The 19,034-nt window shown below is 43.9% G+C and overlaps 1 protein-coding gene across 1 annotated transcript; it reads left to right on the top strand.

Moving 5' to 3' along the window:
* Positions 1 to 2,128: 2,128 nt before the first annotated feature.
* On the top strand, positions 2,129 to 17,064 carry LOC141919269 (ICOS ligand-like). The gene is made up of 7 exons (XM_074814481.1): positions 2,129 to 2,213; positions 5,600 to 5,640; positions 7,619 to 7,981; positions 8,456 to 8,740; positions 10,304 to 10,480; positions 11,613 to 11,648; positions 14,425 to 17,064. Exons 1-7 carry the CDS (start codon positions 2,200 to 2,202, stop codon positions 14,433 to 14,435), a joined length of 927 nt encoding a protein of 308 aa, XP_074670582.1. The 5' UTR covers positions 2,129 to 2,199; the 3' UTR covers positions 14,436 to 17,064.
* Positions 17,065 to 19,034: the final 1,970 nt, after the last annotated feature.

Below are 19,034 nucleotides of genomic sequence, written 5' to 3'. Positions count from 1 at the left end.
GATCACATAACTGTACTTAGACCCTAAGCCAAATACCCTGACTTATTACTAGTAAGCAACATATTAACAAATCAATATCTAAAAGAAGAAAAATGCATTGCTATTTGGTGTAAATAAAAGGAACCACATCATCTGCAATGATCCTCCACTGCAGCTGATTTTCCTTTTTTGGTTGTGGGTGAAGAAATAAGGGAACACCCCCCAAGAAACATCTTATATCTAACGGCAGTGCTTTGGCAGCAAGAGTCTGCTTTTATTAACCGCAGGGTTGTTCAGTGTTGTGCCTTAGGAATGGAGTCACTGGCAGAAGAATATCCTTATGTTTCAAGCCCTCTGGGCAATTCTGCAGGTAGGGGCAACTTAAGACCTGCCTAAGGCTGGGCCTTAATGAAACACCATTTGGAAGGCAAATAGAAGACAAAGTAGCCTTATAGATTAAAAACTCATCAAGGATTTCAGGCAATGCGGATTCAAAAGCCTGGTGCAGGCAGAGAAGTGGTTTGCACCTGACCTTTTCAAATCCCAAAGAGTCTCCTGGCTATGGAGACACATTTGCTTTTCTTGCTTATTCTGAAATTCCTTTTCACCAAAACTGGTGTAGTAATAGGCTGTTTGTATTCGCCATGTATGAAAAGAGCATGATAAAAACTATTGCAAAGAGCATAGGAAGAGTGCATTCAAAGTATGCATTTTAGAAAGAACAAATTTATATCCAGAACTCTAAAAATTCACCTATAAAGTTAAGCCACAAGCATTTAAAGTAAAGAAGCTTTTAAGCCACAAAGAACTGATTCCATGTGCATCCCTTGTTCGGCAAGTGTCTGTTATTAAAACAACACCTAAAATACCAAAAGAGTAGTTCCCAAACTAGGATATTCCATCAGGAAATATTTCAGTGAGAGATGCGAATTGACTGCTGCCAGGCTGTTCTGCTTCAATCGTTATTCCGCAGGAATATTTATCTTCCTTTAAGTTTAATGTAAATTTAAGCCCCAAACTGATCACTGATTTGCAGCGTATTGGCCAATACCCAGAGAGCCTGAAGTAATGTTGGCTTTAAGACTCCAAACCGAGAGCCCCCTTCCTGCTGCTGGCTGGCAGTGGAAACAGCCCTGGGATCTGCAGGTCTTGCACAACCCTGGAGTTTCTTGTTCATCATGGACAAATCAATTGGTATGCCCAGGGTGACTCAGAACCAAGACCAAATAAAACATTAAGGTGGCAATCTCTTTTTTTAGCAACTGTCACTCACTGCTGCATTTGTCTGAGGCAGTGGCAGCTTCGTGGCGTGTGTCGCAAATGTTCGTGTTGGTGAAGACGTCCCAGCTGGGCAGAGATGCCTGACAGTAAAGAAGCCAAACAGAGCCACTGTGGTGTGGAGCCAGGAACAAAACTACTGGTGAACGTGAACCGCGGCTTTCAAACAGCCGACTACAGCTCCAACACCCCTTATCAAGGCGATTGTCTCAGAACTTCTATCGTCTACGTCTTCAGGTGTGGTCATAAACCCTGTCAGATTACACTTAAGGTTAGTTACTAATTATACAATTGTAAACCTTATGTCTTTTGAAACGTGTTTTGAAACACACCAGCAGAGCCCCCGGTTCCCTGGCGGGCTTTGCACAGCCCCCTGGGTGCCCACTCTGCCCGCCATGCACACGCCGAGCGGGGCCGTGGGACCTGGTCTCCACGGCCTCACAGGGCCAGCAAGATGCTGCTGTCTCCGAGCTGTATCGTCACCAAAGCCGGTGTCCGACCCCGACCCCCAGGTCCTCCGAGGCAGCGCCCAGAACCGGCGGCGAGGGGCGCCTCGCCTGAGGGGGCACCGGCAGCCTCGCCGCGGCGGGGGGGCACGGCTTCACGGGGACCGGCGGCTTTGAGGTGGGGCCGGGAGCCCCAGCGAGGCTTTGGGAAGGGCTCCGTGGCGGTGGACGAGTGCCTGAGACGCTCCGCACCGCCAGGCCAGGGCCGGGCTCTCTGGGACGGCGGCGGGGCTGGGGCCGGCCCTCCAGCCCAGAGGCGGGCTTTGCCGGCGGGGCGGGGGCCGCTCGCACGGCGCCCCGGTTCGCGCAGCCCCTCGGCAGCAGGACCGGGCGCTCACGGAAGGCGGAAATCCCCGGCGGGCGGGGGCGGGAAAGGGGAATGGCCTAAAGCGGGCTGCCCTCGGCTCGGCAGCCAGCTGCCTCCCGCGCCGCTGCGATGGAGCCCCGAGGGTGAGTGGCGGCCCTGGGAAGGGGGTGGGGGGAACGCTGCCGCCCCGCCGCGTATCGCTGGGGCACGAGGGGCACAGGCCGGCTGTTTGCCGGGCTACTAGCTCGGGGGCGCAGATAGGCACCCCCCTCCCCCCCGTTAAAAAAACCCTGAGTTTCATTGCAACGCAGCGGGCGGGAAAAGTTCTGACGGGGGGGGGGCTTCTTAAATAGAGATAGGGGCGAGTCGGTGCACGGGATCCCCTCCCGACCCCCGGACAACGGGTTGCGGCGTTCAACGTGCCCGGTGGCTACTGCCTGCCGGCACGGGGCAGCCAGCTCGCCCCGGGGGCCGTAGCCGCCGGGGAGGTGGGTTTTGCAAAGCCGCCTCCGGGGCCGGGTTGACCCCGGCATAGCGGGTCAGCTCAGGCAGAGCCCCCCCGCGCCCCCCGTCCGTCCGTCTGTAGTTTGTGATCCACCCTAGCGAAGACTGCAGGCAGTTAATTAGCATTTTCAGGAGCCTCTTGGCCCGAACTGGGAATGATAGGAGAAAGCAAGCAGGCCCACTGGTTTTTATTGCCCAGATTATCTGTGCAGCTTTTCTTAACGCCAGCCTGTTCAGGGCACCTGCTGATGCGAGAGGAGTGGCATCGCTGCAAGGTTGGGGGATAAAGCAAATCTTAGCAGTGGAGCAAAAGCCCCAAAGTTGTTATTGCAAGCATCGGGGTATCTTTTGTCTGGCTAGTTTGTGGCAGAACAGCAACATCCCATGGCTCTAAAATAACTAGTCCATGAAAAAACAGATTCTGGTAGGAAGAATAATCTCACCAAGCAAGAATGTACAAAAGAGGAAGTGCAACTTTCTCCCGTTTCACATGACGTTTTAAACAATGTATAGAAGGGGAAGGTGTGGGAAAGAATTGAAAAAGAAAAAAAAAATATTTTCAGTGTAAAATATTTTTTAAAGAATAAATAAAGGAGAGAGAGAACCTGAGAAATTAATGCAGCAACACCTGTGCTTAGTGGAGCTTACAGCCAGTGGTGGACACAGGAGCTGAGCATACATATGGGGCAAAAAGGAGGTTTCTCTGCAGGCAAGAGTGCTTCTCCCTTTTTCCAGTGGGAGCTTGGCATTAGAGCTATTCCAGGGGAACGTGGTGGGTTGACACTGCCCCCTGCTACCACAGCTGCAATCTCCTCCAAGTAAGAGGATGAGCATCTCTAGATCTGTCCAACCTTGACTGTGACATCATTTATTAAAATAAGAAGTCAAGACCGGATTTGTATATGTGCATTAGGGAATCGGTTCTGGCTGACTATCTAAATGTTTGTTGACGTTGGCAAATGCCTACCATGGGAAATTCCCTAAAGAGTCCCGTACAGTAGATCAGTCAATTTTTGTTCTCCATTTAATTCAAATGACTTGCTCTATCCATAGTTTCTAACTTGGGTGGGGAACAATGAAACAAACACAGCCATGGGATTAAGAACTACGTTAAGGTGAGCTTGTCATGACAGACTTCTACAAGCCTGGCACAAAAGTGATGGCTCCTGCACAGTATAAAAATACAACAGAAATACAAGACCATGTGCAAAAGCCACCAGAAGTCACTGTCAGAGACAGAACAGAGCAGAGCTGCCTCCCTGGAGCGTTTAGATACACTTACTTGGGAGACTTACTTTAGGGGTGATTGCAAATTCACTAAAATAAGTATTAAAGTATTAATGTTCCACACTGGGCATCCACTTAAACTTTTTTTTCAAAAGTCATCTATGATTCTATGTCAAAAGACACAGAAAAAGAAAATTGTTTTCTTCATATAAAAGTAATACGATTCAGACTGACCCTTTCCTAAACTTTCCCCATCTTATTCTCTGGAGATGGGGCTTCAAGTGGAGGTAGATTTTGTGTCAGGAAGGTCCTCTGCTTTCTCCGTGGGAAGCCAAGTATGTTTGGGAAGATCATAATTTTCTTGGGGCCAGGTGAGAATTAGAGATCCTCCTCCACAGCAGAGGAGACTGAAGTTGTGCCCAGGCAGCTGGTAGGAGAAAACCTGGGCAGAAGTGATGATGTGCCTGGGAGGTGGCAGATGAATCCTGTTGCTTGACTGGACAAAGGGGCAGGAGCTGTGGGGAAAGGGCAGGAAGCCTGGAAGAGAGAGGGAATATTGTAAAGCACAGATGATAGGGAAAAGTGAGGTGAGAAATGCCTGCTGGGGGAGTGAGCTTAGGTTAGGGCTTGGAAGGTAGACAGTCAGGCAGGTCAGCGTTGGTTTGGAGGGAAGGCAGCGAGCAGCCTGAGTGGGAGACCTGGAGCTCATTCCTGGGTGAACATGGGCTAGCGGGGCAGCTCTCCCCATTGCCCCAGTCCTTGGCTCAGTGGTGGACCTTGCTGAGGGTTGACAACAACTGGGGAAGGGAATCAGCTGCATCCAGGTAGCGTGGCCTCATCGTTCTGCTTGCTTGCAGAGGTGAGCTGCGGAAACTGGGGATGAGCTGGTGCTCATGTGCATCTGCCCATTGGCTCAGCTTTGCAACCTTATTGCACTTGGGGCAATATCAAGGTGTGCACTACAGCCACAGAGCTCCCATTTAAAAATCTTTCCAGTGTATTCTTTCCCACAGCAGTCCGGAGGAAGGAGAGCACAATGTATAGCTGGGCATGGTGGTGAAAGGCTATTTTAAAGTAACTCTTAGTGCTGCACATTTATTTTTCTTACAGCCCTATGGGATGAGAGTTAAATCATCTGGATAGGTTAAACTGAGTTTTCCTATAGCATCCTGCAGGTGTAACTCCCTTGGGAAACTCCTGTATAGATTTGCCCCTCCAGAGTAATCAAACACACCGAATTCTTTCCAGAAAAACCTTTGCACTGGTTCCTGCTATCAGCACATTTCCTGTTTACACATTTTTACTGAGTGCACAAACCGGTGGGCAGCATGGTCAGCTGCTTTTTGTCCTTTAACAAGATAAAACGGTAATTCATTGAGCTTCAGTGAAACAGTAGGGTGCAGGGCTTTGACCTGTTTTAGGCCTGTGCAACCATGCTCCTTCCCAGTGATCCACATAGCCCTTCAGGGCCTATTTGTCCAGTAAATCTATATGGTTCATTTTTCACAAGAAAGACAGGCACAACACCAGCTTCATGCCTTCTGCTCTGATTCCAATATTAGTGTGTTTTACTGCTATTTGTGGCTTGGGCCACCCACCCACAGAGTTACATCGTTTGAACAGAAGTTTTGCAGCTGTAAAAAATGCAAATACCTAATGAGACATTACATAGTAGCAGTACCTAATTTACCTACTTCTGCTGCTATACTAAAACAATCAATATTAGGTTTATTGCTTATTTAAACAACAGAGATGCTAAAGTCAATCATGTAACACTCTTGTTTGCTTTTTATTTTAGCTACGGATTTCTGTTACTGCTCCTTCATAGCCTGAGAGCTGGTAAGTTCAGAATACTTCAGTTAAAAATGAAGATGCCCTCACTTTAATGTGTTTGGCCAAATACACAAAGTAGTTGTAATATGTACAATATAAACATTTTCATGTTTTCAGCAGAACACTTAAGAGTTTGTCAGTAGAAAATATTTCTCTGACATGCATCAGGGAAAGAAGAAAATATCAGTTTCGGTACGAAGAATAGCAAGGGACCTTATGGATGCTTTTGCTCAGATTGCTCTTCTTGCTTCACAGACATCCCTGTGTATTTATCTCTACCAACAAAAGGCCTTAGAAGTAGGGTAGTAATGGCTGTTGATGAGATCTAACATACCTGGATAAAGTCCAAACTCATATTATGACGAGAATTATACATCACTGTATCAAGTACCTAGTATTAGTAAGTCTTTTACTACTATTCCAGAAATACTTTTCAAAACAAAGGTAAGGTTAAAGGACATCACTTGGTGATACTTAAATGTTTTCAGAGTTGTCTCTCCTCTGTTCTTGCTTAATCACTGAGGAGGACCTTAACAAAGTCATCAATGAAAGTCCGCAGCCCCCAAATCAGGACAAACTGTACCAAATTCAGTTTCAATAGGTGCCAGCTGGTCTGTTCCTAAATAATGCCAGTGATGGAGGTGCCCTTGTCTGCCCAGGCAATACTTTCCAGAGCATCACTTTTCCTGCCACTACAAGGGGTTTCCCAAAGTTCGAGCTGCAGCCTCCTTGTCACAGTTCAAGCCCATTACTTGTTGCCTCACCCAGCAGGGAATAAGGGCCTGGAGAACATACAGTCTTCCTCCCTGCAAGTACTGCATTTACTTCAGTGGTATTTTTAAACCAGGGTGCCAAACTCAGATATGTAAATGAGCTATCTCTGAGTCCAGTGCACCAACACAAAGACATGTCCCCCTTTAATATTGCCACCTCCATCCTATCTCACCATGCACTGTTTCCACATTTCCAAACCTCACTCCTATCATCTTCCTTTCCCTAATCCACCCACCTACATAATCCCTTCCTGCAACTGTAATCTCTTCCATCCAACCCCATGCCCAACCCCCTCACCCCCCTGTCAGACATTTACAACATGCACACTCTTTGATCTTAGCAACCAGTTGCACCAGAGAGGTTTCAGCTGCTGGGGTGGAGGAGAGGTGATACATCCCTCTCAGCGGGGAGGCAGCGGTCAAAGCTGCCCTGGTCCTTTTGGAAAAGCTGACTGCACCTTCTGCATCCATTTGTCGGCCACCTCACACCTTCTTATTGCTCACCAGGAGGAAAGGCTGCCTTTCTCATGTCTAGAGGCCAGGAAAAGTATCCTGAAAGCCAGATACTGTGCCAGCCTACCTCAAGTGGCTGTAAGAGGTTATAAATGCCTAATGAATTTGTCACTGGAGGTATCTGGACATTCTGGTTTGTCAGCTGGGTATGTTGAGAGGGTGACACTGATGGTAGCAACAGAATGTGATTGCTATGGCACGCCTGCTTTGAGAAACATTGTTTTACTCCCTTTTTTTAATTTTTTGGGGTATCAAAATAATGGTAGCACTCTTTTTCTTATCAGTGTTTTCACTTGTGATTTACCTGGTGTTATTTGGCATTTCTCTTAAATAAAAAAAAAAGTGATTATTAAAGCATAAGGATTTGAATGTGTCTGCAGTCAGTCCCAGTCAGTGGGCAAAGTGAAACATATCCTTGGGGCTGGGAACACTTAGACCAGTTGGTCCTCAGAGAAAGAAATTAAAAAAAAGGCTTTATACTGTAAAAGAACCCTTTGGAAAACATACAGACAAGCAGACACACAGAGACTTAGTCACCAGCAGGTCAGGAGGTAGGAATGACTATGAAGTGGGCACACTCACCTGGCTGTTATAAATACAAATGGTGGAATCCACATGTGGTAGAATATACTTGAAAAGAATGACACTTTTTCTCAACTTAACCTCCCTTTTTTTCTCTCTCTCCTTTTATCTTGTAGTTATCGCACTGGAGGAGAAGGTCATTGTCAGTAAGCTTGGAGACAACGCTACACTGAGTTGTATTTATCGAGCAAGAGAATTGTACTTAAAAGATCTACGGGTATATTGGCAAATAGCTGATGATCAAGAAGAGTGTTCAGTGGTACATGCACTGATCTCCGGTCAAGACAATGAAAGTGAACAATGTATTCACTTTAAAAACAGAACTCAATTATTCTGGGATAGATTGGAAAATGGTGATTTTTCACTGCTACTGCTAAACGTCAGCCAGAGTGATAAACATACATACAAATGTGTAGTAATGCAGAAAACTGAATATACCAAAATGGTTCACCAGGCAGAAGTGGTTCTCAGTTTAGCAGGTAAGAACTTGTATCACTTGCACATATTTGCCCGCATTCTCATTCCAGCTTTTCAAATTCATGCCCTGTCAATATTACATTTAAGCACGCCCTTAACTTTGAAACATACATCAGCACTTCGCTGAAATGAAGTCTGCTTAATTTATATGTTACAGATAGGACATCTGAAACTGGAATACCTGTAACAGCTGTTTATCCATTGTGGGTATTTTGCAACTTGTTTTCCATTAATACAAGGGCTCTTGCACACGCCTGGGTGATAACATCTTAAGAAGTTGCTTTCTTCCTTCAGGTTTGGCTTCAGCTTTCTGCCCTTCCAGTAATTCTCTCATCTCTTGCTTACAGGTGTTTCCCTTTCAAGTCATGAGGGTCATGTGAAACCCAGAACTTTTGCTTCAGAACTCATGTCAAAATTTTGTCTTTTCAATACATTTCAACATGTTGATGACTATTTCTTTTTCTTTTGCTCTCCAGCTAGTTATAGCAAACCAATACTCAGCGGACCAATAAGAAACAGTGACAGCACTGGTGAGGAGGTGACTTTCAGCTGCAGGTCCGGCAATGGATACCCAGAGCCCAATGTTTATTGGATAAATAAAACGGACAACAGCCACCTGCGTCCATCAGAACTAAAGATCACTCCCCACGATGATGGCACTTACAGTGTTTTTAGCACGCTGAAGGTTAAAGCCACTTCTAACATGCAAATAGAGTGCTCCGTAGAAAATAAAATACTGCAGGAAAATCTATCAGCCAACTGTAAGTCCCTTCATGCTACTTCATGTTTTCTAGATAGCAGGAATATCAACCAGTGTTCCTTTGTCTGTAGATACACACTAACGAGGCATACGCATTAATTCAGTAGTTCCAAAAAGTGCTGAGAAGAGCTCAGGTTTTGTTTCAAGCTAGTTATGCTTAGCCATGGACTTTATGTTTACTTCTTCCACACTGAAGTCAACAGCCCATCAAGCATATTATGACAATGGCACTGAGCAGCTCTTGCATCTGAGGCAGTCACTGAGCTTTACCCTTTTGTTCCTCGGGAGCATGATGACTTGGGGAGTCAGGTTATTTTTCAGGGGACACCATAAAGCAGATCCACGATTCCTGAACCCCTACCCAACTGCTTTGCAGCACTGACATTTGCTTTTTGCTCTGCCTAGTTTCAAAGTTCTGTTTTCAGTCTCCAAAACTCAATTTAATACAGTGCACTCTTTAAAGTAGGCCTATAGCAAACAGGTAATATTAGCCCAATAGAACAATACACCTAATCGCACAAGTATAATATGCTATTTACTGCTGATGAGTGATCAATAGTAAAAACAAGTATTTAGCCACTCAACTCTTCACAAAAACAGAAAGCTGTTTAAAAAAAAATATTAAAAAATTATAGTACCAATAGTGTATTTCATGATTTCCAGACAGCTGTGTAGAGAAGCTAGCTGAAGTGGGAGAGCTCATCTGGAGGTGGCTGTTCAGTTGCATTGCTATTCCTGGTCCTGCCTCCCTCCACACCTTTCTCTCACAGGTTTCTACACCCTGGTGCAAGGAGGTTTGATTTGTTTGGATGTAGCTAGATGCTCACAGTTAGTTTACCTAAACACGCCAAGGAATCACATACTCTGGACTTAATGACACTGATCCCATAAACATAGCCAAATGATATAAACTATTTCCAGGAACAAAAATTGTGCACACCAACAAGAGTTACACAGCAGAATGTTTATATGATAGCGTACCCTTGCTGTCATCCCAAATTAAACTAAGTAACCTTGTCATTAGTTTCCTAATGGCATTCTGTCATATTGTATTCTGGGGGAAAAGACCTTCATCTTACTATCTTTTGCTGGTTTCTAAAAGCATTACCACACTTGAAATAGTAAGAGGTTGATCTGAAACCTTCAGTTTGCAGCAGACAGTGGACATTCATCATTAACTTCAGAGTAACAGGTTTTCACCCACTTTTCTGAATACCATCAGATTTACCTTATAGATTCTCTATAGATTTATTTTCAGCTGAATCTAGATACAAGCTCAAACATACAGTCTCCCAAGGCTGGCAGGGAAGAATAAAGGGGAAAACAGACAGGTGCGTGCAGTATGATGACAGGGAAGAATAAACTGACATTGTATTATTAGACAGTGTAAGCTGGAGATGTGCCTTGCCAAGAAGGAATACCACCAGAATCACAGTGATATGAATAGCACAAATACTTAGTCCTTCAGAATTTTTTTTGTGCATGTAAAATGTGGTCAAATATTTGCCTGGTAAGAAATATGAAAATTTACACCTTATTACATTCTTTTTCTATTTTATTCTAGACACACAGCAGAAGCAAAACAATGGTTCTAGCATTGAAAGTCACAAAAACCTGGAAAAAAATGGACGAGGTGCTCAAGCAGCTGGCATCATTTCTGTTGTCATTCTGATAGGTCTTCTAGCTGTTTTAACCTGTTGGCTGCGGAGGAGGAGATCCTCTAAACTAGTGTCCTACACAGGTAATGAGGCCCTTTATTTACCTGATCAAATGTGAAGAATTCCTTTTCATTTGCCAGAATATTTAATGTCATCCAGCACATTGGTAGAAGGTACAAGCAAGCTGTCTGCATGCAACAGCAGGAAATCATGCTGTTATCAAAAACCTGGGGTGTGCTGGGGAGGACATGTTGTGCCCCAGGACATGCTATTCTTTATGGTTTTCTGCTATTGTGTCTGAGTCTCACAGGAGTTAACTGCTGGATGCAATAATAACTCAGACTTTGTGCCTGTTTGGGCCATAGTTTCCCAGCTGTGATCCCTGCAGGCCATTTCTGGACAGATGGAGGGGATACTCCTCCACGGAACAGGACTGGGGTCAGTAGCTTGCTCTACTTAGCACAATCCAACGCAGAAATTAGAGGATAAATCAATCCTGAGAGCTTTAGAGTCACTGGCTGGACAATTAAGGGTTCAAGATCCCCCTGGGATCAAGCAGCTTTCTACAAGTTAGAAATAAAGCATGTCTCACTGTCACTCCATGTTATACAGGCATACCCTCATTTTGCTGTATTTGCCCATGTGTGGGACTCTTCAATGCTTGGCATGACAGAACACAAGGTAGCTCTGAAAGACGTCTTGTGCACCAGACTGAGTCTGCTGATGTGTCTGAGTACTTGTTGTAAGCCACTTAGATGTTAGCTCTTGTATGCCTGCAAAGGAAAGGGAGCAGGGGCAATCACACTTTTCATGGACAAGGACAAACCACATTTTCAATCCATGCCCTCTTCCTCATGGCTAGCAAGCCCAGGTGCTTCAGAAAAGAGCAGGAGAAAGCAGGGTAGTGATCTTGCCCAGCATTTCCAGTAGCTGTGCTAGGAGCCATGTCCTTCTTTCAGAAACAACCCAAGAGTGGTGCCAGGACTCTGTCCCAGAACATAGAGCAGGGCTGTTGCTTCAAGCCCAAAATCTATCCTTGCTGAAATGGTGACCTAGGTTGTAAGCAAATAGAGTATGGTCTGCATTTTGCTGTCCAAAGAGCATTTAACACATTGAATCCTCAACTTGGTGGATGTTACTTAATACTGATCCCATTTGGCTAAAGACTATAGTTATCTATACCTCATGCTTAAAATAGTGCGTTTGTTTCAACAGATGTCCAACCAAATGAAGACAAGGGAGAACTCAACTGTAAGTATTAAATATATATTACCGTATTTGTCTCAAGAGTGACTGAACTTCATAGCTTCAGTGCTCAAGTTCAGCACAAAGCCTTCAGATTAGACTTGCCAGCTGTTACAAACTCAAGCATGTAATGTGGCAGCCCTAATTCTTCTCTCAGCCCTTTCCTTGAGCTCCGTAAGTGTTGCCAAAGGCAGCCTGAGAGTTTTAGTTCTCAGAAGTTCCTTCAACAATTCAGGCCAAAGGACATGACAAATCAACAGGGAACACAGGTGGCTGAAGCCACCCTCCCCTCCTGTTCTACAGCTATGTTGAAGCTCCTGTTGCCATCAAGACAGAGCCAAACTTGGAAAATCTGTTTTAAATGCTGATTTTCAAGTCTGGACAACACTGACCATTTATCACTTCATCATATCATATCAGTACCTGTCATCAAATGGTTGCTCCCTTCCTTTTTAGGCACTACATCCTAGAAGATCTTTAGCTGGGATACAGGAACATCATTTGCTTCATTCATGTCTGTGAACCTGAACCTATATACACCCAATTTTTAAAAAAACCTCTCCTTTCCTAGAAAAAAATATGCAGTTCACGCATATTCATGCACTTCAACATGTTCACATTTTTTGTAAGCAAGAATGCAATATTGCAGGCCAGCTAGTTTACAGATTCACTTACAATGGGGAAAAATAAAAACAGGGCAAACAAATCCAAGACACATTTGGAAAAACACACTCAGCACAAGGGACTTGCAAGACTACAGAGAGGGTGAAATATCTGCCTATTTTATACCTCATTTGGTAGTTTCTACTGAAGCAAAATGACTGTTGCCTGGGTGTCTCTGCAGAATAGGCAGAAAATACTGTGGTTTCACCAAAACTGTAATAGTTAAAGCATAGTTTATTGTAGCAGATGCTGTGAATGTACCCAATTCATAATATGAAGCAGAAGCAAAATAATTCTTAAATTAAAGAACTTTTTCTGGAACTTCTTTCTTGGTCTTGCAAACTGGGTTAATGGTCAGTTATTTTCCAGACCCATTGTGCAACCCCAGCCTGATCCACAACATTTGTGTTTGATAAACGTCAAAAGGCATTACACTACTTCCTGTAGAGTATAATGCAGAAGGGAGGATGGATTTTCTCCTTAAGATAGAGACATTTTCTCCTTCCATTCCTGTGAGCTGCATTAACATAACACAAGCAGTTCATTTAAGGTCAACTTTTTCTTCTCTGGACTTACTTATACCAAACCCTATTTGATTAGATCCTTGTACTTAGGTCATAAGTTTAAAAACCTCTGTAACTTAAATAGGAGTAAATATTTATCTTATATTGAAGGCTGCTCTAGCACAATTTGTTCATTAACAACAAAACAAAGACACTTGCTTTCCAGACACCATCTTTTCCTTGGCATGCCTCTACACCATTTGTGGAAGACAAGGTGGGACAGCAGCTTGGGTGGGTCACTGCTATCAGAAATTGTCCCACCTCTGAAGGCTGTTTTCTGCCAACAGAGCCATGTAAGGCACAGAAGGCAGTATCTTTAGAGCATCCCCATTTGAGGGCAACTTGGACCAATACCAGAGAAATGAGAATGATCTAGGGAATGTGATCTCTGATGACAGATTGGTTATGTTTGTTTAGGCTGGAGAAGGCAAGGCTAATTAAGGACACAATAACAACCCTCTTCAGAGGGACCTTAAAGAGGATGGGATAAGTTGTTTATTTTCCTAACCCAGCAGACACAGCACTTAAGGCACAACAGGCTTGAACAAAGGAGATTTAAGGAAAAAATGCCTTTCTAAGGGTAATGGTAGTTGAGCACTGAGGCAGAGAGTTTGTGCAGGCTGCCAAATCTCCATCAGTCCAGGTTTGTGGCTGTTCTGGTTTTTTGTTAATGGAAGAGGAAACCAGTATTGGTCAGAAATGATTTAGAAATAGCTGGTACTACCTTGGGGCAAAAGATGGGCTTTAGCCTAATTCAGTCATTTGATATTTTCAAGCAAGGTGCATATGGTAGACAGGGAGTAAGGCACTGCAGAGGTGCACCCACGGGGACACCCTGCCACAGCATTTTGCTTATCAATACCGATGTAAGTATGTTTCTGCTTTTAGCAGTTTCACTTTATGAAGAAGGTCAGATTGTTTCATAGGGGGTGGGAAACCTGAATACTGCAAACCAAAAAGAGCCTACTCGGACTAGCTTTGCTGTTACAACGAAAAAAGTTTTGGAGACTGCAGGGAAGGCAAATTGCAAAGAATAACAACTTCATCCTAGGTGGGGTTGGTCTCTCCAGACACCCATTACAGTTGGTGGGGCAGGATGCTCCAAGTGAGGAGCAATTCAGAGCTGAAGCAATTCTGAGTTGCTCTCTGGGGGGACCCCTTCACTGCCTGCAGAGAAGCCTCAGGAAGCTGGTTTCCCTTGACCATAGATAGACTTTGCGCATCTTGTTCTCTGAAGTAGCTTAAAATTAACTAAAGGTGATACTGACATCCCTTCAGAAGGGAGGGGAATGTTAGCAGGAGAGCACTTCTTGCATTTGCACAGAGAGAGGCACTTTCAGTCTGTGGCATAAGGGCAGAGGGCCCCCAGTGTCTCAGGTATCCAGGCAGAGGCAGGGCTGCACCCCAGCTGATTCTCTCTCAGCAGCATAAATACATCTTTTCAATAGTTTTTCAGCTTGTTCCACTGGTTACGTAGGAAAAACAACTCTAGGACATGATTATTTCTGGGGGATTTTTTTCGATTCTTTTCTAAAAAAGTTGTTTTGTTTTTACAGCACCTGTCTAAAGGGGAAGTCTGCCAACAATTTGGGCAGCTGAAGATGCGTCAGGAGAAGCATCACCCCCTATCTCAGTGGCAGCATTGTTTGTAATACAAGTGACAGATTTCTGCAGAGTGTGCCAAGAGAGATGGCAAAAAAAAGCTTCTCCAACACAAGAGACAGCAAAATCCACTGGATTTCTGTTCCGACTGCTGGCTGCGTCCACACAACGCTCGTGTCATCACACCAGCTAACCACTTTGGACAGTCCTCTGTGATAGTCTGTCAATGTTTTGAGCTCCTGCACTGGGGAAGGCAGTCTGGGACTTAGCTACTACTCTGTGCCAGACCACTGAAAGCTGGTGAGTGCCTGGTCTCTCATCATCACCTTTGAGGACTTAGTAGCAGAAGCAACTGCATTTCAGGAGTGTGGAAAGTTCTTGCTGTGTCTCCTTACCCTGACAGTGACTACTGAATGTGAAGAAAGGCAGCTAAAAAAAAGAAAACTGAAGGACGCTCTGCAAAGTGAGATTTGTGACCCTTTCCACCTTTCTCTCTACAGTACATCCTTGCAATGTCTGGTTTCACCAGCAGCATGTTATTGTGTACAGAACTAGGTAGAACACTTTGACCCAGTCCTCCAAAAATGGGAGTTGCTCTGACAGGGTTAAGCACTGAATGTGTTAACATAAGGGAACGTGTGTTCTTTAAATGCATTTGATATCAATGTTTTGGTTTTTTACCTAATATTCCACCGAAAAGGGGACTTCCACTTTTGACAGAAGCCGGTGCGTACTGTGTGAAAGAACAGGCTGTGGAAATCTAATTAAAAATAGTGCTCTCTGCTACGTTAATGTAGGGTTACCTGGACTTACCCTTTTCAGGATGGAACAAAAACTGTGGTCAAGCTCTGCTTGATTAAGCTGGTAGCTGATCTTTATTTAAGCACTCCCCTGTGGCTTCCAGGGAGGATTTTAAACTGAAATTTTTAAACTGAACCTCTCCTTGTGTCCCCTCCCTCCACCCAAAAGAGGAGAGGAAAAAAAAAAAAGAAAAAAGAGTGCAGACTATACCACTGTGTTGTCCATGAATGTCCAGAAAGCCAAGAACTGCAGTTTCCTTGTGCCAGTGCACGTGTCTTGCTGTTTCAACCCCAAGTCAGCCAGGAGAAACTGGTTGAAAATAGCAAAGCAGTAAACTTTGCTGATGGTATGAGGTTTTGAAGGAGGAGGAATCTATACTAGCTCTCTTGCCTAAGCAGGGCAGTTTCCCCATCTTGTCACAGTGGGATGGAGATGATGATTTTAAACTGAGCCCTGGAAACACTTGCCTTCTCCTGCACCAGTTGCTAGACTAAAATTCTACCATTTTTGTGAATAAGTCACAGACTTGTTTGTCCTAGCTCTGTGTAGGGGAGGCAATCCAGTGTCAACTGTGAGATAGGACATTGATTTTTTTATATCAACATCAGCTTTCAAATCCCAGCCAAGTGAAAATAAATTTTGTTGTCCTGTTGTCCCATCATGAGGAATCCAGAACCATTTGGAAACAGTACAGTTAGCTTTTGTTGAAGCACTACCCCCCAAGGAGGCTCCGAGTTGTGTAGCTGTGTACCACCACTGTGCCAGTATCTTGTGGGAGGGCTGCACAGGCTCAGCCTTCATGGCATTTAAGAGAAGGGGCAGTTTAGCCTAAATTTCATCAAGTGAGAGCTTACCAATTTGAACAGGATAGAGAAATTGGTTTAAAAAAAAAAAAAGCCAAGCTACAATTAAATAATTAAGCTCCCATCTCCTGTTTAGGTTGTAACTGTGTACAGCTGTGGTTTTTTTAAAGACATTTTATCTAGTAACATCAAAAAAAGTATATCGCATATTTGCTAATCTTCAATGTCTGTGAAAAATACTCTGTTTTATTTATTAATTTCACTTTTGTCATCTGTTGCCTTCCAATCTACAACTGTAACATACCCTATCAAGCAGGGCATTTTCAAATAAGATTACTGAGGTACCATAAGTTACTTTAAATGTCAGCCTTTTCTTGTCTTCTCTCGTATACACGTGTTAGATATTGTCTGAGTCCATATCTAGTCTTCAGTGAACCCTAAAGGGAATTTGCTTGAAGAAAGCATGCAAGCTTGCAGACACTGTAAAAGTGTGAACAACATCTGTGCGGATGTGAAGGGTAACCATTTCCTAGTGGTTCAGTAAGAAGTCCTGCAGACATTTCCTTGCTATATATCACATGAAGTTGTTTTGCACAGCCTCTCTAGTGCTGCTGTAACTGACAGAAGCCTTTTCTAAAAACAGTTTTCCATGTTCATGTTCTGCCACTGCAAGAAGCTGTAACAGTTTAGAGATGCAAGAAGTGACCTAGCAGTCACTTCGCAGTATGTTATTAAGCTAATTTAGACTGGTTGGATTTTCTTACTTCTGGGCTACTTCACAGTACATAGTGAATACATCTAAATGCAATAGTCTGCTCTTGCAAAACCCATACTTTCAATTGGTTTAAGTTTCCAGCTATTTTTAGAGGCAAGTAAATCCTAAATGGCAGTTTGTTACCATTCAAAGGACTTAAGAATTTTGTAGTAACAGAGTTCTTGTCATCACATACCATGTTTGTATTTTAAATAAAATCCATTCATTCTTCTGGATGTTTGACTAAATCTATCAGCACACAAAGCCAAGTCACTCCAAACCATTGCCCCCAACCAAAGCGGCAGTTTTACTTTCAGCCACAATCCTTAGGACATACAAGCACTCCTTTCCAAAGCCCTCAGATGAGGAGACACCAATGCAACACACAGACTTGACAATCTTTGCTCTATTTTGGCTTTCCCACCAAAATACCTTGCACAAACGCAATGAAAACCATGCGGTAGCCTGAAGGCAGCACTAAGCCTAGGCTGATACATCCTTTTCTCACCCAACTTAACAATGCAAAGATACAGAGCAAAGGTGCAACACACCCTCCCATTTCCAGAACTGAAACCAGCTCATTGCACTGTCCCAGGTTAGTGCTGCACTTGGGCACCAGCATCCCTCTGTTTCCCTTTGTTAGATAGCAGCTCACATAAGCTACATCCGAAGCAACTTAAACACAGGCACAGGAAAGCACCGCCTGAGGCAACTTTGTGGGAATACTCTAAGAAAGGGACTTACTTTCACAGAAAAGCGAAAGGCTTTCATTGTGGCATGGCTGGTAAACCACAGATGGAAAGCCCTGAGAGAGAACATGTGATGATACTTAGTAGTCTGAGTCCATCCATCCTGTAGTCAAATTCATTATTTAAATCTTTTCACCTGTGAGAGCCAAAATATCTCTTTTGCTCAAAAATGCATTCCCTTTTTCCACTTCAACAACCCTGACTCCAAACACTTTTTTCAATAGCCCCTTGCGCTGTGTCAATTAAACTTTATTAGTTGCTTTTCCAAATTAGAAAGTGAATCCTTTTCATATTTGTAGCAAATACACACAGAATTTCACATTACCCCATGAGGGTAATCTCTCTAACCTCTCTCTTTTCCAGGACAAGAGAAACTGCTCTAAAGAATAATTGAGTACAGTCCAACTCCACAGGGAGAGGACCCCCCACAGCAGTTAACTAAGCTCTTGGAACTTTTCCTCTCAATGTGTGATGTGGCGTTAGGATCTTCACCACATTCATTGGATGATACAGGATGAAATCATTGCAAACTGGTCCCCATTTGAGGATTATGAAAGGCACCCCACACGTTCCTTGAGGTGATCTCCTCTGCATCTGGCAGCCCAGGGAATTACAGGCCACAGACCAGTAGCCTCTGTCTCCATCTTTCAAGACACACTTACGTGACAACATGCTGATTTGTACAATTACCTTCCAACACAAGAAAAATGCTTCCAACACTTCATAAGTTACCAGCACCGCTAATAAGCGTAAGTAGTATTTTTGAACCAGCGCCCCATGCTGCAGAACACAAGTCCTTGGGAACTACTCATGACCTTACCATTAATCACAAACTCAAGTACTTTGTTAGGAAAGAGCATGTCTCCCATTTTAGTCTCCACAGAAAATTGCTGTGTAGAGACTGATGCTCTTATAATCAAGAGAGATTTAGGCTGACCTTCCAACTTGCCCAAAATAGGTCCTAACAATTTAGTATTAAAACACTAATTTGTTTTCCTGTGATTCCAGTAAGTGCTGGTTAGGGCTATTTTATAATTGAAAAACTTGGACACCTATAAGCATAAGCAGTGTATCACACAAGGCTGTAGCTGACTTGGTGCTTGAACTCACATTTCCAGCATGCAGAGACCTTCTTTTCTCCTTTCACTTGCTGGACTGGAAAGTCTACTTCTTTGCAGCATTTACCCCAGTAGACGTCATAAGTCCATAAAAGCAGTTTGCTATTTTTGAATAAGATTGCACATAAACTGCCAGACTACACTTTCATATCTGTTGCACAAAAATGTCTGTCCTTAAAGAAATTGGAAAGAAGAAGATGACAAAATGTCTTTCAGTTGAGACCAGAAAACTTTTATGAATGTGTCAGTAACAAGCAACACTAATGCAGCCATAATGTGGACAGAGGGTGAGTGCTAACAATTCCTTCTTTATTTCTTCTGCCAGGAGATCTGTGCTGT

The sequence above is a fragment of the Strix aluco genome, chromosome 2, assembly GCF_031877795.1.
Source record: "Strix aluco isolate bStrAlu1 chromosome 2, bStrAlu1.hap1, whole genome shotgun sequence".
Classification (NCBI taxonomy): domain Eukaryota; kingdom Metazoa; phylum Chordata; class Aves; order Strigiformes; family Strigidae; genus Strix; species Strix aluco.
The sequence above is the reverse complement of the archived record's forward strand: the minus strand, read 5'-3'. Positions and strand labels throughout refer to the sequence as shown.

What these genes read in the sequence shown, in the direction of transcription:
- LOC141919269 (XM_074814481.1), top strand. An exon ending in GGAAAATCTATCAGCCAACT is followed by an intron (nt 8,741 to 10,303) that starts GTAAGTCCCTTC and finishes ATTTTATTCTAG; the next exon opens with ACACACAGCAGAAGCAAAAC. An exon ending in TAAACTAGTGTCCTACACAG is followed by an intron (nt 10,481 to 11,612) that starts GTAATGAGGCCC and finishes TTGTTTCAACAG; the next exon opens with ATGTCCAACCAAATGAAGAC.